The 23,372-nt window shown below is 47.0% G+C and overlaps 2 protein-coding genes across 3 annotated transcripts in view; one reads left to right on the plus strand and one right to left on the minus strand.

Annotated features, from left to right (window-relative positions):
* Positions 1–4: 4 nt before the first annotated feature.
* On the plus strand, positions 5–15,661 carry REC114 (REC114 meiotic recombination protein; the record flags this gene model as incomplete). Its single annotated transcript, XM_017731091.1, has 6 exons — positions 5–190; positions 672–761; positions 10,074–10,157; positions 12,954–13,136; positions 13,830–13,898; positions 15,157–15,661. Coding segments are annotated over 6 exons (774 nt in total), but the record flags the coding sequence as incomplete, so codon positions are not given.
* Positions 15,380–23,372, minus strand: part of NPTN (neuroplastin) — a 25,142-nt gene continuing 17,149 nt past the window's right edge. Inside the window, exons 6-8 of one of the 2 annotated variants that reach the window (XM_008631311.2) lie at positions 17,175–17,196; positions 16,774–16,847; positions 15,380–16,443 (exon numbers count right to left, since the gene is read on the minus strand). In XM_008631311.2, the coding sequence (XP_008629533.2) occupies positions 16,787–16,847; positions 17,175–17,196 (83 nt within the window). In that variant the 3' untranslated portion in view covers positions 15,380–16,443; positions 16,774–16,786. The remainder of the gene's footprint in view (positions 16,444–16,773; positions 16,848–17,174; positions 17,197–23,372) is intronic. The other variant, XM_017731140.1, reaches the window with a different exon arrangement.

Consider the following 23,372-nt stretch of genomic DNA (forward strand, 5'->3'; position numbering starts at 1 on the left):
CCCCCCGCCGCCGCCTGATCGCGGGAGGGCGCCAGCCGGCGGCGTTCGTGGCTCCGGGCTGGCTTCGGCACCGGCCAGCGCCGGCGACACCTCCCTCCTCGGCAGCGCCACAACGTGGCCCTTGAAGCGCTACGGTCGCTTCCTCCCCCCGAAGGACGGTGACGATGAGGGGCAAAACACCTCTTGGAAGGTGCCGGCGGCGCGGGGAGGGTGGCGGGGCGGTGTGGGGTAACTGGCTCTGATGTGAGGCAAACACGGATAAATGAGGCCTTTGAGGTGTCTTTTTGCAAGTCCAGAGCTAAAGCAGGAATCGGGAGAGATTTTGCTTCATGAATTACTAATGACAACACATCAGAGGTAGCACAGTTAGTGGCCCTTTTTTTTTTTTTTTGTTCCTTCATTCAGCAGTGACCTGTGGTATTAAAATCTAGAGATCAAGGCAGAAGAATCCAGAGGGTTGTTTAAAGTAGTTAAATCTGTTTATGGAGGTATAATTAGTGAAAAAATCGTTTAATGTGCCTCCTGTCTGTGGGAGTGGAGGGCAAGTTGCATTAGTGAGATGTGAATTACACACCTGCTTCTAACAGCCACCCTTTTATTTGGCACTAGACATGGGAATTGTAGATTCTGTGCTTGCAGGGCCAGATTTTCCTTTGTCTGTCTTTTTAAAGGTGTTTGAATCAAATGAAGAATCAGGCCCTCTTGTCCTTACCATTGTGGTGTCTGGCCATTTCTTTATTTCCCAAGGACGAACAGTGCTGGTAAGTTTGTCATGTGTAAAGAACATTTCTCCTTCCTGTTACCATCAGTATTAACTTCGTTTCTTTTCTCAGCTTCATCTTCTCTCCCACTGAGTGGGAACTGTCAATTTCGTTTTGCTCATGGTAATTCTCATGTGCTGCTTTCCCTTCACATTTCTCAGAATAATGCTAGATGAATTATTTCCTGCTGAGAACAGCATTTCTTCTGTAGTTCTAAAAATCCAGATTAAGAGGTAATGCTAAGTGTTGCTTATGTTGGAAGATATTTGGGGTTTTTTCATGATTGTTCTAAGAAAAGAGAAAAATGTTTAGAAATAGGTAACGCTATAATTTGTTAAATGGTCCAGCTGATTTCTTGCCAATGACCTGCTAGTGTTTTGGTTTGGCAATCTGGTTTATCCAAAGGCTTCCATATTCCATGTTGGACAATGAGGTTTAACATACAACATACATCCTTGAAGACAAAATTCAAACTTTTGTCAGCTGGTTTTCCTGCACTTGCTTAAGCATAACCAGCTACTAAACGAAAGATTTCACAATGGCACCGAAAGGAAGACTCTGTCTAGAAGGAGTGGGTTTGATGCTCATGACAAAGAAGCCCTTGCTGGAAGGTGGAATCAGGTGTGTTCACCAGTACTCAGTGGTGATAGCGAGTAGGAACTGGCTGATAAATATGTTAGAAAGGTATTACAAAACACTGCAGTATGAAGATAACAAAGCTTGTTTAATAGAATGTATAAGAGGCTGTGTTGCAGCTCTAAATATGTATAAGCTTATAAATTAGTTTTTACTGTACCTCTTAAAGGGTCTTAAACTTCTAGAAGTATAGGGGAGAACCATGGATACCCTTGAATTTTTTGGTGCCTGTGTGTCAGGGATGTTGAATAGTTAATTCATGAGCTGACAGAGAGCTGTGACTGTGGATGGCCCTCAGCTCGTATTTCGTGAGGACAAGGTAAAAAGGGAGCATGGGAAGTATTTTAGCCATTGTGTTGAATAAGAAAAAGGAAAGAAGTATTGAAAATGTAATGGAAATGGGACTTGCTGCCACGCCTTACCAAATTCTGCTTGGAATGATTGATTCAGTGCAGGATGCTCCTGTTCCCAGTGGCTGTACCTGTTAGTTACCAGTAACTGATGTTACTCTAGGAGTCCTTGAAATAACCGTACAAAAGCTAACAGCAACTTTTAATAACTAACTGAAGTGCAAAAAAGGCACAACCCAGAGCTGCAGCCCTCCAAAGACTCGCCTGGCAAAGGCTGAATCTGGCAAGTAACAGGGCAGATAAAAGCGTGCTGTCGGAAAGGATGAAGGATCAGAAAAGCTTCTAAAAACTTGGCTGAGAAAAGCACTTTCTTGCAGCTCTTGTGTTTAGTGGCTGGTGAAGCTTTCAGGCAGCTGCTTTGCGTGAAATGCCAGATGAGGAATTTCTGGGATCTGTCAGGACTGTTCCAGCTTCTAAGAGACACTGAGGTACTGCGGGAGCTATCACACAGTGCAGGAGAGGTGGAACAGACATGCTTGATAGATGTGACCAAAATATAGTACTGAGAGTTCAAAAGGGAAAAAAAAAAAAGTTGTTTTGGTTTTTTAAAAACATTTATTTTGGCAATGCTTCTATGCCAACCTTAAAGTTGACACACTAACATTTAGAGAGAAGTTGTTAAAGAAAAGTTTCACAAAGTTGGTTTTACAGCCTGTTGACTGCTTTGGGTGCACCTCTTTGAGCAGGTGTCTTTGGGCTGGTGGTGTGGGTGCCTTCTGTGCATGCAGGACTGAACTGGTGGGAGAGGCACTGGTGTGAACTGGGACCAGCTGCAGCCCTCCCACTTGTCCTCTTAAACATACCTGAGTGGCTGAAAACCCCACCAAATACCCAATCTGCTCGTTTTCACAGAATCCCAGAACGGTTTGGGTGGGAAGGGACCTTAAAGCTCATCCAGTGCCACCCCCTGGCATGGTCAGGGTCACCTTCTACTGTCCCAGGGTGCTCAGAGCTCCATCCAGCCTGTTCTCGAGCACTTCTGGGGATGGGGCGTTTTGCAGACTCATTCCTGAGATGCCATGTAACAACAAACCAACGTGCAGTGCTGCTCAGGCTGTGTTTTTGCTGCAGAAATCATCAGAAATGGTTAATCTGTGGTTCTATCTCCCTCCAGTCCCCAGCTGTCAGCGCTGTCACAAACCTGTCACAATATTTAACCAGGCTTTGCACGACTAAGTACAGACCGTGCTTGGAGCCTGTCACACACCAAATCCACTCACTGGGGGTCCATTATCTTGGACATTCTGTCAGAGGGGATAATGCACAACTTCTGCTCCAGGGGGAATGGATCAACTTTGATGGAATGCTGCAACTGTTGGCATGATTTTACTTGTGCTCCCATTTCCTCTTGCTGGGCTGTGTCCTTTGGGTTGCCACGGTGTCCTCCCACACCTGTGTGCTGCCTTACTTGCATTGAAATTCCCTCTGATGTACTCACAGAACTGTTTTGTGCTGTGTTGGAACTGCATCCTTTAAACTGTTGATGTCTTGTTTTTTGATCTGTCTCCTAATCCCTGCTTTTCAGCCCTTTTGATGTGCTCCAGGCTCCTGGGTTTGAGGGAACTGGATAACAATTATTGTAGCTTTGTACCTCTGCACAGGAACAGGGTGAGGCACATGATCTGTGTCACAGGGACACATTTCCTTCTCAACGTGCAAAACTTGTATTTTTGTACAAATTTCATTGATGAATAATAAAAGGAGGTCTTTTTGTGTGTTTCTCACCTATGAACAACTTTTGCACAAAACTGAAAGAGTTGTGAAGAAAAGGAAATTTCTGTTTTGCTGATGGCTGGATTAATATCCATAGTAGGAACAATATTCAAGAGTTTCTGATTGCTATCAAAATATTCTCTATGATGGGTGTACTTACGTATTCTCTCAGTCCTTTTAATTTTCTTTAAGCAGGAAAGTTAAGAAACCTTTTCCTTAGAGTCCACTGGCTCTTTTATGATCCGTTTCTAAGAACAATATTTATAAAATAGCAATAAAATATTCACATATCCTAACAACTGGCTTTTTTAAGTAAATACAGAAACAACTGTTTTCCTTTCAAAATACCTTGTGTAATGGAATGAAGAGGAGGGTAAATGGAACTTCAGAGCATGGAACATAAAAATCCCTGATGTGTAATGCAAATTAAAGGGTGTTTGGATTTGTTTTGTTTTGTTTTATTTCTTTTTAAGCCAAATTCTTCATTTGGAATTGAATTACATAATGTATTTTTAGGACCTGTTTTTGCTGCAGTGTTGCCTAACAGACTGCATATTTGATGGTAGAAAAACCTCATTCTTGTATACCGTAGTCAGTGGAATTTTACAGGAATATCTCAACAGCATCTCTGATAATTTCTGGCCATATTCAAGATACATCATGTTCCATTTACCACAACTCTTACTTCCTTTCCCCTCTGTATCACCACATCATGGAAATTATATTTTGGTGTTTTATTCAGTGCAATTATTTCTGGTGCTAGAATTCATAATATCCTACAAATGAAACAAATGGAAATTGTGACGAGGATTTACTTAATAGGATAAAATTAATCCAGAGTAATTGATTTGTGACCTGATCTTTCGAAGTGTAGACTAAATGTCCTTAGTGCCCTCCTGGTCCCCTCATGACTTCTAATAAGCTACCAGTGCTTAGGGTACAGTAGATTCTAACTCATTAATTAGGCAAGCATTCAGCAGGCATTCTCATGTTCCTGATGCTCTCTTTGCAGTGCCTGAAATTCAGGCACCAAATTTTGGAGATGAGATTCACAGCAGTGCCTTGGGCAGAGATGGTCCCTGTGCAATAAATGAGGGCTCCTGACAGAAACCTGGGGAGTGAGCAGGTTGCTAATGCTGCTTTGTGGTAGAGCACTGCAAAGCTACAGAAGGTTGTTCTTTTATTAAAGTTTTGTTGTCTTATTTATTACCACAATCGTAGTTCAAAAATCTCAATTTCAGTCTGTCTATTTCAACGTGCTGTTGATGTGATTGTTTTGGACAAGCTGAGTGTCCTTCTGCAGCAGCTTTCCCATTTGTGGTTCATGTCAAGGGCTTCTGCTCTTTCCTTTTCTCTTGCCCCAATTCTCCTAAACCACGCTCTTAGAATATTTGTTCTAAGATTAGTGATGTCTGTTAATGAAGCGTATTTACCTAGAGTTTAATGTGTGGTGTCGATCTGGGGAAGTACGTATTTTATACTGGAAATGAAAGAATACATTATTGGGAGCATCCAGTGCCTCTCTCTGTGTCCCTGGACAAGTGTCACTGTTCTGTAGTTCAGGAAAAAACCCCAAAACAATTCAGGGTGTCACTCTGAAGTATCGAGGTTTGTCCTGAGGTGGGGGCTTACCTTTGCTGTCAGTGGGCTGTGCCCCTCTAAAAACTGGCTCCTGCCCCAGTGTTGGCACTTTGGCCAAAGCCATTCTTTGGTTACTGAGTCCCCCCAGGGGCGGCTCTGTGTGTCCTGCATTTCCTCCTCCTTCAGCTTCCCTTCCTGTGGACACCCACAGCACTCTGGTTAATGAGTTCAGCCCTCGTGTGTTCTCTGCCACGATCAAACAGGCTTAAGAGCAAGATTGGAGGGTCTAAGAGATTGAGGGTAAAAAAAGGATAATGCAGAGATTAACATCCTTTTATTCCTTACTCCTATCTGCCTGCCTCGATTGTTAGGCTTGGATGTGTTTGCAGGGACAACTTTGTGCTTCCCTCACTCTACAGGTTGTCTTGTTTGGGGGCTTTTGTGTTTTTTTTTAATTCATGTTGGCTCTTCGGATCTTGACTCAGTTTTCAAGACAGCTCATATGGCAGAAATCAAACCTTGATGGTTCTGGCCTTACTTAGATATTGGAAATAGATACAAAAATTTCTACTTCCAGGTGTGTTACAAGGTAGTAATGAAGACTGGAGTGAAAATATGTTAGAAGTTTAATTTTCACAACTTCATTGCACAGTCATTAATGAAGAATCTTTACTTTTTAAATAGAAGACTGCTTATTGTAGGAAAAAAGTGTAAAACGGCAACTCCCATTCTCTTTGGCGAAGGCAAGGAGTTAAAAATTGCTATTTTTCAGATATATGCAAGCATTTGATTTAGAATCTATGTCATGTTTCAAGCATGTGCAGGTTGTTTTATTATAATAACCTATTAATAACAACATCCTTATTAAAGTGATCACCGTTGGTCACCACTTACCTGTAAACACCTTCTCTGATTTTGGTTGTTTTCTTACAGCATCTGAGTTTTGCCTGTTCTTTAATGTCCCGTTGTAATTCTTGAACATAATTCACAGGCTTTTTCTGCCTGCCTGCTCACACGTCTTTATTTCTGCTGTCTCCTGAGAGAATGGTTAATAACAGTCCTTGCAACTCCAGTATCTTGGTTCTGTTTTGTGGGGACACCTGGAAATAACATTACCATTGCTCTGGTGCCAAATTAGGTACTTCCATGAATAAGCAAGGTGTTATGCAGTATAAATTGTAATAATACCCACAATATCACAGGTCAAAAATGTGGATATTTGAGCTTAACGTGGGACACTTTAAACCTAGGCAGTGAATAATTACTCTGTGCCCAGTGTGGTGAGCAGCCCCAGGGCGTGGAGCTCTGGACAGGGTGACACAGGTGGGCAGTGCCCTCTCTGCCTGGGAAGAGTGGCAGGTTCTGAACCCATCCCTGGAGGTTTGGTGAGCATTGCAGGAGCTGGCAGGGTGCTCAGAGCAGCGCAGCATCCCGCCCTTCCCACAGAAGGGCTTTCCCAAATCCCTGCTTTGGCCCTGCCAAGGCTCCGTGAGCGAGGTTTGCTCCCCACTTGTGTAGTGGTACCTTACCTTGGGAAGGGAGAGGGCTAAGGAACTGTCTCAGGTGCCTCCCTGGAAACCTGGGAAGTAGATTGCTCTGTTTTCCAGGGAATTGTGTCCCGTGGTGCTGCCCAGCCTGTGTCACAGTGGTGCAAGCCGGATGTTGTCCAAGGCCTGTAGCTTCTCCCTTGTGCCAGCCAGCCATGCACCCTGGCAGCTGTGCACTATTAATTCATACAGTAAAACTCCTTTCCTCTCAAGCTGACCTCATCCTTCCTTGCAAATACACGTTCCCAGGCTGTGGGATAGCCAGCTGAGTCCTTAATCCATAACCTGATACAATGCATACCTTCCTTCGAACTGCGAACTTGGAGAACAAGCTGGTGTATTTGCATTTCATGGGCCTGTTAGAAGAGGCAGCCCAAACTGGAGAATGTGTTTCTCTGTAGCATTCTGGGGTTTAGTTTGTCTTTTTTAATACTGGTTGTAATTTAAGGGTAGACTAGGTCATGTTTGTGACCAAAAAAAAAAGCTTTTCCTCTTAAGCTATTGTTTACACATAGTTTTATTTGAAAACATCTGGGTCGAGCATGAGTGAATGCAAACTAACTGATGCAAGCCAGCATAGCTGAGCTGCTACACAAATACCATTTCTTAGATACAGAGTAATTTTCAGTTCAGATAGGGTTGCAGTCTAACAAAAAACCAGATAATCTATTCCTGTGTTGTTTAGCACCACAGGGTTTCTAGATGATACAATAAAAAATATTCATAAATCACACACAATACCTTCCACCACAGCTCCCAGCCCTCATTACACAGCAGGTTTCTGAATGCTGAAATGTGAAGTCAGAACAAAAGTATTTCCCAGTCAGTGCTGGACTCAATGGCCGTGAGGCTGGATCAGCATTTCTGGCTCCTGCCTCATGGCAGCTGCGGTCACATCTTGCCTGCTTCCAAAACATTTGGGAAACATCTTGCTTTGTTTTCTCCTTCAGCTTAATTCCACTCAGTCCTCCCTCTGAGAAGCTTAGATTTTGGTCACAGATGTAGGAAACAGTTTTCCTTTACTCCACTTCTGTTACAAGTGGAGAACAACAGGAGTATGTGCCTAACTGAACATTGATGACCAAACTTTCAGGAAAGTGCTGCCATTTCTCTCTTCACATGGTGAACATTTGGGCTCTTGTGTCCCTGCCCCGTTCCAGGCTGCACTGTGGGGATGTTGTGGTTAATCTTACACTGCCGTCTGGCTTTGCCCCTGCCCGGCTCACTCAAGCAGCTCTGGATGCTGCCTGCTCAAGGGAACAGGGACCAGCTGCTCTGTTCCCTACTCTGGCAGCGTGGTGGCAGCACCAATCCAGAGGGAACGCTGCTTTTTTCTGTGTCACTGCCCATGTCCAGAGCACGTCGAGAGTCAATCCATCACCTCTGGAAAGGCACACGGACTGTAATCTCAATATATTGCCTTGCACTTCCCAGGCTCTGCCCCATGCCCTCCTCCTGGGTGTTGGCAGAGATCCTCATGGCTTCAAGTGTGGCTCAGGGGACACATTTATTGCCCTCTTCCTTCTTATTGCTCTGAATTCATTCACCTGACTTCGTGTGCCCTGCTCCAGCCCTGGAGTGCCCCAGGCCAGGCTGGACGGGGCTTGGAGCACTCTGGGATAGTGGAAGGTGTCCCTGCCCACGGCAGGGGTGGAATGGGGTGACCTCCAAGGTCCCATCCACCCCAAACCAGGCTGTGATTCTGTGAATACGGGGACAATGATTTTTAAAATGAAGTGGTTAAACTTAAATTTCAGTTAAATCGAATTTGGGGGTTGGATAATCAGGAGTACATGAATAAAAATTCCAAATGCTGTTTTTCCCCACTTGTTTTACCTCAGAAACAGGACATATAAAAGAACCTGGGAAACATCAATAAAATAAATGAGTTGGTAGGAAAGTTAAACAGTGACTGCCTTTTATGATTTCTTTCAAAACAGCTATTATTTTAAGGAGACAACATTTGTTCAACCTTCATCTCCAGTGAAAGTAAAAACACTGTAAGACCAGACTGAATATGGGAACAGCTATATTTAAATAAACAGTTGGTGTGTCTCCAAAACAGAAACTACTTGAAATGAACAGAACAAGCACAAGCCACAAGTTAAAGCGGCCTAGTGAGGGAATGGTTTAGAATTGCTTCACTGACAGCATTTTGGGGCTTGGCTCCACCTCTCCCCATCGCTCACCAGGCGAGATCTCCCTGTTGTTTTGACCTTTAGGCCTTTCCCTGCTTAGCAAGTCCTGCCTTAGGGCGCTTGGAGTGTGTTTGGTGCAGACAGACACTGCAAGGGACTGGCCCCTCTTTCCTGCTGTCAGCACCTGCTTTTACAGTGCACAGGGAAATTCTTTTCTCCCTCTTACTCCAGATCTTTAGGGAATGGTACTTCCCTGCTGGCTGGCATTCTGGAGTCTGTCATAGCAGATGTCTGCGATCCGGTCTGCCTTTGGTCCAACTCTTCACAGCTTTTGAGAGATTCCTCTGTAAAAGTGCAGTTAAAAATCTGCATGCAGTTGCTGCATGAAACTGTAAAGCCAGTGCCAGCACAGTAAAGGAGTGGAGTCACTGAGGTGATCCCTGTTCCAAAATAGAATGGCAGATGGTTTTCCAGCCTAGACCCACCTAAGATGGATGGTGACTGTGGCAAACACTGCTGGCCCTCCAGGATGGACAGGACTTGTGGGGTTTGACCCTTAGGACCCCTGGAAAGCAGCCTGGGCTAAAGCCCTTGGTCACTGAAAGTATTGTGAGTTTGGATAAAACAGGTTCCTGATTTCCTCCCTGCCCTAAAATTCATTAATTGTTTGTGTTTTTCCCCTGGACTTTGCTAAGTAATGGCTCAGAGTGCCTTGGGAGACACAGTCCGTTGCCCTGGAGTTGTTTTGTGATGTTTTCACCTTCGTGGGGTGTTTTTACAGGAGGCTGAGCAGTCTGTCGAGTTTGAAGAGACTGACAGGGATGCAACTGGAGTATAAAAACAGCTTTATCCAATTACCGAAGCTGCTGCTCGGTTGCCTGAGTGCCACCTGGAGCCAAGGCCTCCCCGGGCCTTGGATAAAGCGCGGCTGTGCCATTCCCCGGATTCGCCTGCCCTCTGCTGCCCTCCCGGGCAACTTCAGCACTCAGAGCTCCAACTGCAGCTGCTTTATTCTGCATTTCAGGGACTTGCACAGCATGCACAAATACAAATGTAGAGAGCTATGGAAATTAGAACATACCTTGACACAGCGTTGTTACTGGAGCTACGGCTTTCACCCCTAGAGTGCTAAAACTTCCACAGTGGCAGCTGCTTGACAGCTACAGAAATGGCACAGCTGCAGTGACTGATCTTCATTAGGCCTTTGATTACATCACAGAACTTAAACATGTGCTCTGGGGTGTTGCTGCTTGCTGTGCCACTGGTTTGTGTCCTGCTTTATTTCAGGAAGGCTTTTCCCTGATTGATTCCCACAAGTGGCTGAAGATAGTGAGGAGAGCGGAGTGCCTGCTGCTCCGGGCACAGGCCAAGGTGAGCTGAGCTGCTTGGAGCATTCCTAATATGTAACACAAATATGGAGATGATCTCTTAATTTTGGCTAAATTTAACCATTTAGTTGTAAATTATTTATGTAAATTGGATTTTTTTTTTTTTTTACTCTAGATGTAAAACAAGAATGGATTGAATAATGCTGATATCTTTTGTAACTGCTGATACTGAGTTCTCAGACTGCTCTCTGAGATTAGCTGCTAGAACAGCCAGACTGGTTTTATTTCACAATCTCTATGCCATGGCTAACAATTAAAAAGATGAAGCAAATCTCTTCCAAGCTACCTCTGAGTCAGAGTGCACTTCAGCAAACAAACTCTCTAACCAAGCAATTATTGAGCCATTTTGTGGCTCCTGGCACAGCAGCAGCAGGCTAAGGTTAAGGTACTCGGTGCTCAAGGAAGCAACATGGACATGGGTTGCTGGTCTCCCACTCAGCTCTCCTGATGAAAAGTGGTTGGTTTGCCTTTAAATAATCAAACAGCACATTCTTGTTGCCAGTTTATATAAAAATCTCAGGTGTTTTGTTCTTAGATGAACTCTGATACTCTGTAAGTGCCTTAGTGTTTTAAATTCATGAGTTATGCCTGAAACCAAAACACCTCTGCACTCTGCTTTCTATCAGCTTGTTAGAAAACCTGGAAAACCTGAAGAGAGCTGGGGCAGGAATTAGTTCTGATGAACCAGCAGGTTATTCCCAGTTACCAGAGCCAGCCCCCAGTGCAGCATTAAGGGATTCTGCTGCTCCTCACCAGCCAGACAAAACCAACCTCCCGCTCACTGCGAGGCTCGAGCAAAGCTCTGAGGGGCAGTTCAGGAAAGGAGGAATATTAACAGAGTCGGAAATGAATATGGTGCATCTCAATGTTTACTTACTGTAAACTCACACAGCTTCAGCTGGACTTAGTGGCACTGCGGTGCTTCTACCACACAGCTGCTCTGCTTTATATCCCAACAGTGGCTGTAGCTTCTGTGCTCATCTTCATGATCAATTTCTGCTTTATCTTGGACTTGTTTTTTGGAAGTCATTAATACTGCATTTACAGTGGAGCTTACTCATCACTTCAAACATGCCGTCAGTAGGGCACTGTGGACTCTTAGCCAGCAGAATGAGTTTCAAAACTACGAACAGGAGCAAGGGGAATGTTTTTAATATTTTTGCAGTAAATCATTCCCCTTCATACTGTTCTCCTTGAGCTCAGCATGGAAGAGGTGTAAATTTAATAATTCTGTGACCTCAGGGTTCTTTAATAGTTCGGGTGTGACTGCCCAGTCCTCAGTTTATGCTACAAACCTTGACATGTCACAGCTCTCTTTCCACAGAGGAACAATGTTTAATTTTCGAAGTCCACTGTTGTTTATAAATGGCAAACTAAAGTATTTAACAGTCCTTGTGAGAAGCCTGAGGGAGTCCAAACAGCTCAGCCTCAAAATTCATTTGGGGATCTAAGCAAGCAACTGCTCTTTGAAAGTGTCATAAAGAAACCCCACCTAAGTTCCCTTTCTGTCACTGAAATCAGAACTCACCTATCTGGCATCCCACAGCTCAGTGCCCGGGTCTGTGAGGCTGCCCCAGTTCCTTAATTAATGAGGGTAAATCCAACTGGGCAATTGAGTGCTACACTCCACATTAGTTTGACATTTTTCCCTTTAAAAGGCACTGAGACAAGTTTTTGTGCTTACCCTGCCCTAAAAATCTTTTTATGTGATTCAGACATCTTCAAGCAGCAGGCATGTAAACACAGGGGCTGTCAGGAAGAGCTGGCTCATTTCTGAGACAGGAGCTGTAAAGTGAGAGGTGTCCTCGCATTCGCGTTCCAGCAGCGTGGAATTATAAATGGGCACTGAGAATGGGTTTGACATTGGAACCTCAGGAAGACCTAAATAAGCCAGGCTGGGCCAAGGAGAAGTTGCTGGTTTCCTACTACTTTAAGTGTTTTAAATTTGAAATTTCAAGATCAAACAGAAAGTCCCATTAATTCACTCTCTAAATGCTGAATATGCACCCGCCTTACGTCAGCTCAAGGTGCTTAGGCCAAGCTTATCAGACACCGCAGACTCTCCCATCCCCATTTCAGGGCAGTTTGCTGAAACTGGGGCACTTACTAAAAACATCTATTATGGTACAGCCCAAAAACCTACTCTGGGGGGTCAGAGCTATCTGGGTTTTTTAAATGATTTTTAGTACTATTTCACTCTTTAAAGTAATGCATTTGAATTTCCTGCACTCCTAATCAGTGTGTTGGTTTAGCTACACACAGGCAGACCAGGTGGGCTTGAGTTTGATGTATCAGGAACACGACTCCTAACTGGAGCGTGCCCTTCCCTGAACTTCTAGTTTGGCTCCAGAGTTAACTTCTGCTTACTGTAGTGTCATTTTTTGTCACAAGTAACTCTGCAGAGCTGGCACACCCTTACAGGATACTACCTGCAGCAACAATAAAACTTCATTTTCCTGCCACATGTGGAAACTGAGTCCTGGCAAGGCTTGTCCACTTGGCTAAACCTTGAATTAGTGACAGGTGGCCCCGCATCACTTACCCTTTCCTTGCATATTTTTATCTGATTTTCAAATTGGCAGTCACAATCTTGTGGTTAAGCTGCTGGGAAAAATGAAAATACAGTAGGGAAAACTTGTTTGCTTGTTTTTAAACTGGTGCAGTGATCCAAGAATCTAATCTACTGCCTTCTTCCCAACTTCAACAAATAGGGATTTAATTAAATCGGAGTCGTTTGAGGGGATTCTGAGTTAATTGATTTCCCTGTGCTTCTGAGCAGAACGAGTGCCGCATGTTCCGTGTGCAGTTTGGGGGGAGCTCCAGGGAGGAGATGCAGGAGCACTGCTGCAGCTGTGTCCAGAAACTCAGCGAGTACGTCCTGGTGCAAGGGGCTGAGGACCAGAGCCAGCAGCTGTGCCACGGCCTCAGCCAGGACACCCAGCGCATGGACACTGAGCACGCAGTAAGTGACTGACCACACACACCCAGCACCAGTCAGCTCTGACTGGCAGAGCTGGACGGGCCAAGTTTCTCACAGCTGTGAGACTGCATGAAACAGGAGTTGGGAAATGAGTTATACAGGGTAAAAACCAATCAGAGCCACAAAGTAACCCGGGATCCTGGCTCCCTTCTGTGTTTACCTGCTCCTGGTTTGCAGTGCTAGTAACTGCTACAACTGCCTCTTTACAGTTTGAGCCTAACCTGGCACATCTAAAAGCAATCTCAGGAGGAACAGAATGCTTCCCCTCTCCAGGATAAACTCCTGAGGTAACTGGAAAAGGCAAAGGCAGACAGCATTTTCCAGGGTGATTATTCCTAAATCTCTGCTCTCCTGGCTGTTTAGATCCATGGGAAGGAAGCAGTGTGCTCCTGTGAGCACCCATACACAGCATCCTTTGAAGTTACTCCCAGGAAATAGTTTATAACTGCAGTTTAGCCATGAACTAACGGGCCTGTAGCTAAACTGTCATGTCTTTCCTTTTTGAAGACTGGAGCAGATGTGCATGCAGGTTCCATAAAAAGATGCCTTTTTACTGCAGAAGGTAGCTGAGCACATTCCCTTCCCGTCAGCGCTAAAAATGGAACTGCTTCCCTCCCTGCACATACCCACACTCTGCTTGGTAACAAGCCCTTATTTGCATTTGGTATTTTCTAGCCAGATGAGCCTCTCCTAGATTCCTGCACAAGCCTTGGAGAAAGAAGATCTGTAGCACAGCTAGCACAGGTAAAAAATAAACATGTCCTGTTTAGATCCCGTAACTGAGTCTGAGAACGAGCCATCTCAGATTCCATAAGCATCTGGGAAATGCCTTCCCTGAACATCAGGATGCCATCACCCACGCCAGCAAAACACTGGATCTGTGTAATGGTCCGGAGCCAGGGAATAGGCAGCAAAACAAGGTGTTAGGTGGTGTAATCACCCCATTTGAACAGGAACAAATGACACACCGAGAGCAAAGAAATAGCCAGAGGCAACATCCAAGTGAATGGCTCTGGCCCTGGTTTGATTCTCCAGAAAGGACTTGTGCAGTTCAGAGCTGAACCCTGAAAATATCAATCAGGGAACCAAAGAGTATCTCACCTGTCCCTGCCCTCTGGCAGTTTGAAGCCATTCCCCCTTGTCCTGGCACTCCATCCCTTGTTCCCAGTCCCTCCCCAGCTCTCTGGGAGCCCCTTTAGGCCCTGCAAGGGGCTCTGGTGTTTCCCTGGACCCTTCTCAGCCCTGACCCACAGCAGAGGATCCCCATATTCCATGGACAGCTTCACTGAGCAGTTCTGGGTAAATACCTGAAGTCAGCTGTTGCTCATTTGCTGGGAATTTGGGCCGGTGCAGCAGCAGATGAGCAGAAAATTCTGCTCTTTTCTGGTTTTGTGCTTTCTGTCTTTCTCACCCTTCTTTCACAGTCACTGGCTGAGCACAGAATCCCAAACTGGTTTGGATTGGAAGGGACCTTAAAGGTCACCTCATTCCGACCCCAGTGCCACGATGCCCAGAGTTCTCCCACCACCATGGGAAAAAGCTGGGAGAGGGAGTTAAATGGGGACGAAAAGGATGTTTGAACATAAAAGCCCCATCCTTTACTTCTAAGAGACATTTGGCTAAACAAAAAGCTTGGAAGTGCACACTTGGTTATCCCTACAAAATCCATGTGGCAGTATGTACACCTTATAAAGAGTGTACACTGATTACAGAACGCCTACCCACCAGGAAGCCACGGTACCCAGGAAATTGGCATTTCCAGGGTAAATTCCCAGCTGAAATAATGTCAGGGGAATGTGACACTGTGTAAAAGCTACACTGCAATCAGATCTGGGCATCGGAGAAAAGCTCACGTACAGAAAGCACAGCTGACCACTGGCCTTCTCCAAGAGCATCAAAGGCAGGCAGCTCCATGTTTCTCCAGCACCAAGGAGAGCTGGGGCATGGCTGTGGTGTTGTGGCCGAGGTCAGGCCACCTTCCTTCCCAACCTTCCATTCGCAGCTGGTGCTGCGGCAGCAGCCGGAGCTGCCCCCGGCACTGCAGCACCCGGCGTGGAGTGCCCGGGAGCTGGGGCCCTTCATCCGCCTCTGCCTCATGGACCAGCACTTCCCAGCCTTCGTGGAGGACGTGGAGAAGGAGCTGCTCAAACTCGCCGAAGAATGAGGCACACTCAGTGCTCCTTGACACAGCTCTGGTGATTAAAGGTTGGAAATCAAGGCCTACAGCGGTTTTTGTCAGTGTTTTATTTTTAAAAACAGGTGAACCCACTTTTTATACATCATTGCACTTCAACAAATACACAGAACACGAGTTCATGCAGCTACAGTTACGCACATCATGAGAACCCTGGTAGGTCTATTTCTACAATCTTTAAATCATGAGAAATTACAGTGTCAAACTAAAGAGGAATAACTAGTTGCATAGAATATCACCATGCTGTAACACTTCATCATTTAAACAAAAAAAAAAAAAAAAGAAAATTATAAAAGTTTGCCTGAATTGAATGTACAAGAATATGTCGAACACATCAGTGCAAAAGGATTTGAGAATTTACATGAGTTAACAAAAAAAAAAAAAAAAAATCACTTAAAAAGCAATCATATATATATATTTATAAACTGAAGGTTTGTTTTTGTTTCCAACTGCATCCCACCACCACCAGCAGCCCCTGGCACCACCCAGCCCTGACGCCCGACAGGACACCCCGCGCTCCGTGGTTAAAGCCCTTAAGGAAATGTCCATGTCCCTGCTGCGAGCGCCGGCCCGGCATCGCTCCCTCCTTCCAGCCATACAGTAAGGAATGAATATCAGCAGCTTCGAAATGAACCACAACGACTTCTGGTTTCCCCTCCCCCAAATATAAATATATACTGTATATATCTTTAAGTTTTGCTGTACTTTACAAAAGAAGTCTCACTAGATGGCAGCGGTGCGGTTTGAGCGGTGCCGAATTTAACAGCTACAGGAAGTAAAAAACAGCGCATGCGTGAACCCGCCTGGCTACTGCTCGTGTAAAGAGAGGAAAGGAGAAAAAAAAAGCAACATTCACAGCACATCAAGCCCAAAAGAGTTTACACCTTCTACACGGAAGCATTATTAAAATTCATCTGGCTAGGTCATCCTTGCAGGAGAGGCTAAATAAGGCATGCGTTAGACAGTCATATTGTTGCTCACTTGGAAAGGAAAGAAAAAAAAGAAATCAGACAGAACTGGAGTTCTAGAACCAAGAGTTCCAACCCTTAAATTTAGCAGGTCATATTGCCATCAGTCTCTCAGAAACTTAAAGCTCTAAAAAAGAAACGAGAAAGAGGTGCTAGTCAATGGTGAACAGCACGAGCCGCCGCAGCCTGCAATCCCCACGGCTCCCGACAGCCCCAGCTCCACCTTTTACAGGGAATCAGGAGGGCTCAGCAGCTTTGTCTAGTTTTTAGCAAGCAGGTCCTTAAACCACCCGCCTGTTCGAGGCAATCAATGCTTTGGTCCCCCCCAGAAGGCCGGCGCGGCCTCGGCGCAGCGGCAATGTTTGAATCCAGGGAACGCGTTTGCTGCCGCGCCCCCAGCACTCCGGGCAGGAGGGCTGGGCCTGCCCGCTCCCGGCCCGGCGCAGGCAATACTTACATGATGAGCATTTTTAATTTGTGTTTCTCTGGCGTAAGTTTTTGTCTTTGTGATTGTTTGTAGAATTGGTTTTCCTGCAGAAAGGGACACGAGAGAGAAGTGCACTGAAAATCAAGCCCCAGGTACGGGAAAAATGGACATTATTTGTACTTGGTTAAACAGCATTGCATGCTCCCTCCCTTTAACTGGCTGAAGACAACACCATTTTAGACTTTGTATTTTAGCACAGTATTTGTTTTCTAGCAGGATGTTGCTTTTCTTGCCTCCAGTGCTATACGAAACACACCAGAGGGTCCAACACCATCTGTAATGTCACATGCAATATCAATCCTATGATTTCTCACCTCCCACAACCCCCCAGATTAACCCAAACAGTACTTTTTTCCTTAAAACACACTTACATTGGCCCAGCTGGTTCATCATCTGCAGCAAGCGTCCCGATGCACCGAGGGAGAGACAAGGGAAGGAAAGAAAAAGAGAGTCAGTGTTTGCAGGGGGCTGCAGTGCGAGCAGCAAACTCATCTATCTACAGCATCAAAGGCCATTCCAGTCGGGAGTGCAAGGATCATGGAGTTACTGCTCTGGATTCGGGTTTAATGGCAGGTATGTTGCTTCAATGGGTTTAGTTAACACTTGGAATGCTGGTCATGAAGGACTGCAACTGTAGCGGACAGATTGGTGCAACATGGTCAAGACTCATCTTGTCCCCAAGTTCCAGTGGTTCAATCTCATAAAAAATAGATGAGGAGACAAACCAACGGTTCAGTTGTAAAATCCTGCTGGATGTTTGCTTGCATTGACTTTTTTTTAATATGTATTGTAATTTTTAAGTCATTTTTCCACTGCTGATGGGTAACTCCTGGGATACACCCCAGAGGGTACATACCCCACACTCATCTTCCCCCACGGACGACACAACCTCTGCATTCCCCATTTTTCTCAAGGTTTAATTAGAAGGGACCATGTTAGGAGGAGGCTGAAGGGGAACACTCGATTCCAGCCCCAACCATGGTCCTTGGGCAGCGGCATCCGATGTCACCAGGAGGAGTCAGGGTGCTGGGACACCTCCAGACACACTTCAGCTGCAGAGGCCTGACAGCACTGTCCTGCCCGTGGCCCTGGGCAAAACTCATTTAAGAACTGGGGGGAGCAAATCTGCCAATGAGGAATGTTTCATATTAACTCTCTCATGACCAATTGGACTTTTTTTGGAATTCTCAAACACTGTGTTTTCTTCCATGCTGCAGTACAGAAGACAGAAATGCATTTACACAACAGTACAAGAATCAATCCAGGAACCTAATGCTCCCACAGATGGATTTTGGGGGGACCAATTCAAGCCCTGCTGGTTTGGGCACTTGACAGTTGCCGTTCCCACCTCGTGCCGGAGGGATTTTTCAGGGAAGTCTTTGAGAAACTCTCAGCAGGATTCCACAAGGGTGCTTAGTGCACATGAAGCAGTTATGGAAATTACAGTCTTACAGTGTAGGCATCCGCATGAGCACACGCCAGGAGTAATGTCAGGGAGAGGGGACATTACTCCACCTGGGCCTTCGAGGCAACGGAGAGGCAAAGCCACCGCTAGCACAGACAGTGACCGGAACAAAAAATACTTCAAAAATAAAGAACTAACCACAAACCAAGAGCTTTACAGCCAAAATAACAGACTAGCGACACACCGGTGTCCACAGAATTCCAGTACCAGTAACAGTAACTATCGGACACGGTACAGAGAACTGGGACTAGGAAGGACAGCCAGACATCAATGTGCTGTTGTATATACAGTGAGATATACAGAGACACATCAGGTACTCAAACACAAAGCACAGCAGAGGAATCTACAGCTTCCTTCCACAAACATCTTTGGGAATCAAGGATCCGAGAGCAGCCGAGCTCCGCGCTCCGGGCGGGACGAGCCTGCGAGGACAGCGAGCCCTGGCCCCCCAACACCAGTGCTGCCTCTGAGACCCAGCTCGGCTCCAACAAGCACCATCGACAGCTTTGGGAGTTTGTTTGGCTGGACTTCAGCAATATTGAACTGCACCGTGGACACTCACTACAAAATAACCATTTTCCCTTCTCTGCTCAAAGATTTAAATGCCCATTTCAGATCAGCAGGTTTGTGTTTTCCAAAAAAAAAAAAAGAAGCTTCACATTTAGAACGGCTGCCATCGGTGATTCCTCACAAAGATCCCACAAAAAAGCCTACTGGAATACTTTAACTAGATGGTGGATCCCCACCACTCCTCCCTGTCCCACCTCTAACCTAAAACAGAGATAAAAAGACCGAGGGAAATTCTCAGCCAGCCGTTAAGTGCTGGAAAAGCATCCCCAGTACAGTACAGACACAGACCGAACCCTCAGCGAAACCAGGGGCAACAGAACAACAGAAAAACCAGTACAAAATCAGACTAAAGAAAAGGTTCAAAACAGCAAACTGAAATCCAAATTAGTTGTGAACGTGAATGAGGAAGTTTTCAAGAGTGTTAACGTTATGACTTGTGCGTTGTATAGACTGAAGCGGAGGTTAAACAAACTCCAAAGCATGCAGAGCTCTCACTTACCACCATTTTTTAAGGGTATGATGCAATTGAAGGGGGGAAAAAAAAAAAGAAGTCATAGTAACCGACAAGATCAATATAACCCAAAGTTTTATGCCACAGCCCTGCTCTGGAACAGTCAGTACCACCTACGGCACAGGAAGGTCCTCCCAGCGCTCCCCACACGCTGCCGGGAGCGGCCACTGACCACACCGAGCCCCTCCTCCTGCAGGGTCTCCGCTGGGACTGGGCATCTGCAGGCTCCAAAACCCCCCTGGTCACAGAACACAGGAATAACCCCCACAGCCAAGCCTTTCCTGCGGGGATGGAATGACCTGCTCCATGGGGTCCCAAAAGCACACATTTCTGAACCAAAGGGGGAGAAGTGCTGCTTGTCTTTAACACATGTAATCAATCCCTGCAGGCAAAAATATCTGGGAATTAAAATTGGAAGATGATGACAACTAGATCTCCCTTAGCTCCTCCACTTGTATGGGAATGTGTTTTGTGCCCCCCCCTCCCCCCCCCCCACTTTCAGCCTTAATTTACAAGGCATTTTAGATGTCACTCAGTTTCTTTCACCGCCTTTGGAAAGCTACAGGGTTTATTTTTAATATCAAATTAATCCTGGGAAGCATCTTGTGACTGGTGGAAGTTAAAAATGAAACACTTGCGGGTTCTTCCAGCACTAAGATTCCAATTTTTGCTTCTGAAGGGATTCTACATCTTGGCTTATGCTTTAAAACCTGCAAAGAATCGGTCCCAGACTGGTTTGGGTTCGAAGGGACCTTAAAGCCCATCCAGTGCCACCCCTGCCATGGGCAGGGACACCTCCCACTGTCCCAGGCTGCTCCAAGCCCCATCCAGCCTGGCCTGGGGCAGCTCAAATGCTCTGAAGGAACAGCCAGAGCCTGTGGCAGCTCGAGGTCCTGTGTCATGATCCATTCCCACTGGGAACAGCTGGTGGCTATGGCCTCACTATGTACCTGCCTTACAATCTGCTCACCCTGATGAATTCGAAGTGTGGGAGAGAAAGATGTGCAGAAAAGGGAAAAAAACCCCCACCAAGATCACTTGTTACAAAAGGCAAACGGTTGCAGTTAAAACAGTTTGTTTCTTTCAATTACTTACAGTAATAGCAGGAACAGGGAAAGTCAAGAAAAAAGCAAAAGAGGGTTAGAAAGAATGTGGGGATTTGGATGGAGCTTCTGCAGAGCCAGGAGAAGAAACACATTTAAGGGAAGTCTTTGGATTAGGCTGAGGAATGAGAGGGGAAGAATGAAAAGCGACACGTTATAACCCAGTCACCTCACGGCTTCGGACTCGAGATCGTCACTATGGATGCACAAGTAAAAACCGCTCCCAGTCCTACGGGGAATGGAGCCAAGGGGTTTTTACTTTCTACTTACCCAGAAAACACCCTTTACACCAGGGGCTGTGCTGATTTTAGACTCTCTGATCCAACAACAGCAAAAACCCCACTCCCTTTAGGAACCTGTGCTACGCTACACTCAGGTGGTGCTGGCTGATCACTCCGTTTATGGAAACCAAGCAGCTCGAGCTCTACCACAGAGGAACAAAGCCATTCCCTTCTCTCCTTGTCCAGGGGAGCACCCCGGCATTCCCTGCTGGACCCGCCCCCCGCCGGGCATGCAGCCACGTGCCAGGGCATGCCACGCTCATGCAGCTCTCGTCCCCAAAGCCACGGAAGCTGCACGTGGCCAGCCCCCTCTGGATCTGCCAGCCCCTGGCCACTCCCTGGGAACGGGAGGCAAGCTGGATGCTGCCTTACCAGGCGTAAAGCAAGTCAGAACTCACATTCTGAAGGGATGCAGGAATTCCAGCGCCATCTGCCCTCCCTTCCTCCTTCCAGCATGGGATTTGGATGTGCTGGGAGAACCCCTCATCCACAGGCACCGCAGCAAACCCTGTGCCAGGCACCCCCCGATGCCACTGTTTTGGTGGAAACAGGGATTTCACAGGTGCAACGTTCCTGTTCCTGCTCTCCAGCAGCAGGGAAAAGAATTAACTCCCAAATCAGAGTTCTGAGAAGGAGGAAACATCAGCGAAGGAGCTCCTGAGCAGCCCTGGCCCGAGGCACACCAAGCAGCTCACTGGACACACAAAGCGAGGTCCATGCACAACCCAGCCCTGCAGTCAGGAAATGCCAAAGTTAAAGGAGTGTCCCTGCTCTTCCAGCATGGGCAGTGCTTCCAACAGAGGGAACAGCTTCACACTGGGAAGTGTTTTGGAGCACAGAACTGCTCCAAGTGTACCCAGGAGTCCATCACCCTCCCCAGCCTCCCAGGGACGGAGCCATGAGCACGCTGAGCCAGGGCGTTTGAAGCCTGCAGAACATGGAGATGGGAGGGAAAGGGAATTCGTTCAATTGTTTCTTTGGGCTGGCCAGGCAGAGTTCCCAAGTGCTGGGGAAAAAAATCCCAGACACCTGAGCATCCTCTCACCCAGAGAATGTTTCTGTCCCACCAGCTGCATCCCCCAGGACTAACTGGGCACTTGAGCTCAGCACCAGACTGGTCTCACCCCAGGGGCTGACCCAGCACACCCCAAACACTGACATTTGTGTAGGTTCACCTGAGCCAGCCCTCAAGTACCACCTGAGCACAGCACGAGGTGAGAGCTCTGTGTGGGCACCTGCAGCTCCCAGCAGGACCCCAAACCAGCAGCTCATCCTGCACTGCCCCAGTCGGGAGCCAAGGTGTGCTTGAGCAGCTCATTAACAGCTCCTCCTGCTCCAAAAGCCTTTGATTTTCCTGAGCACAGGAAGTGGCCACGTTTGCAGTTATCCGTGCGCTCCTCTCAGCAGGCCAGACGTTGGCCAGGACATCAGAGGATTCCTGAGGGAGGGTGGCAGACACCCTGAGGTGAATGTGTGGCACCCTGAGGTGCTGCAGAGGGGGGACACCACACGTCCAACACCTACGGCCCAACCCTCGGGACTGGGATCTTTACAGGGATCTGCAGCCAGCGCCATCCCGCAGCAGGAGGGCGTGCCAAGCCAAAGGGTAACGATCCCTGGGCACACATCCACAGGGGCCATCCATCCTCAAACCTTCCACTGCGGGACCGGGGCTGCCACACATCACAGAAACCTGGGCACTCAGGAAGGGCATTCCAGAGTTACTCCGCCCTGCGAGGACGGGCTGATGGTGGGGATGATGAAGCAATCTCAGTGTCTAAATGTGGAGAGGTCCAAAGAGAACATTCCCATCCCAGGAGGAAGGGCAGGAACAGCTCAGCGGTTGCTGTAGCACCATCTCATGTGGAGCTCTGCCATGAGCACGATCCCTAGAGCTGAGCACGTCCCACCGACACCAGGATTGGAAAAGCCAGCGGAGAGATCCCGGCTGGTGCCAGATGCTGTGGATAACGAGTGCTGTGGTGTTTGGCCTCAGCCTGCCGGCTCAGCCACAGCTCCCTGATGTTCCTGCCCCGCTCACTGTGGCAGCGGAGGCGGAGGTGTGATTTTGGAAGCAGGGAGCTGCAATTCCAAACGCTGAGCACGCCACTGCATTCCGGCATTAACTTTGGCATTTCGTAACCATGTCTTGAAAATAATAAAATTCAGGATAACCCCAGTCAAACGTCCACACGTGGGAATCAGCAGGCTCCTGGTGATTTCTCACGTGTGCATTTGCAAGGGCCCAGCTCCCGGGGTGTTCCCCACCACGGATGGCAGCACGGAAAGCTTCGATGCCAGTACGGAAAATGCACAACTATCCAAGGAATGTGGGACTCAAGGCGGCGTGATGCCGATTGTGTCCGTCAGCCAGGCAAACCTCATCCACAGGTACGGACTGTCATACTCAGCATGGATTCTTCCTCCAGGAAAGAGGACAGGGAGAACGTCTGACCCCCACGGAGGTGCGTCGTGTCACTCTCCAGGGCTCTGCCCTCAGAACAGCAGCCCCAGCGAGCACTGAGTAACCTCAGCTCCTTGGCTCATCATCCTGGACAGCTCCGGGGGGATGATGAGCCTGGATCCCTCTGGTACCTGAGGAGCGGCCCAACACGCCCAGGGAAAACCCGCCTTCAAAA

This window comes from Corvus brachyrhynchos, unplaced genomic scaffold, assembly GCF_000691975.1.
Source record: "Corvus brachyrhynchos isolate BGI_N302 unplaced genomic scaffold, ASM69197v1 scaffold164, whole genome shotgun sequence".
In the NCBI taxonomy this organism is placed as follows: domain Eukaryota; kingdom Metazoa; phylum Chordata; class Aves; order Passeriformes; family Corvidae; genus Corvus; species Corvus brachyrhynchos.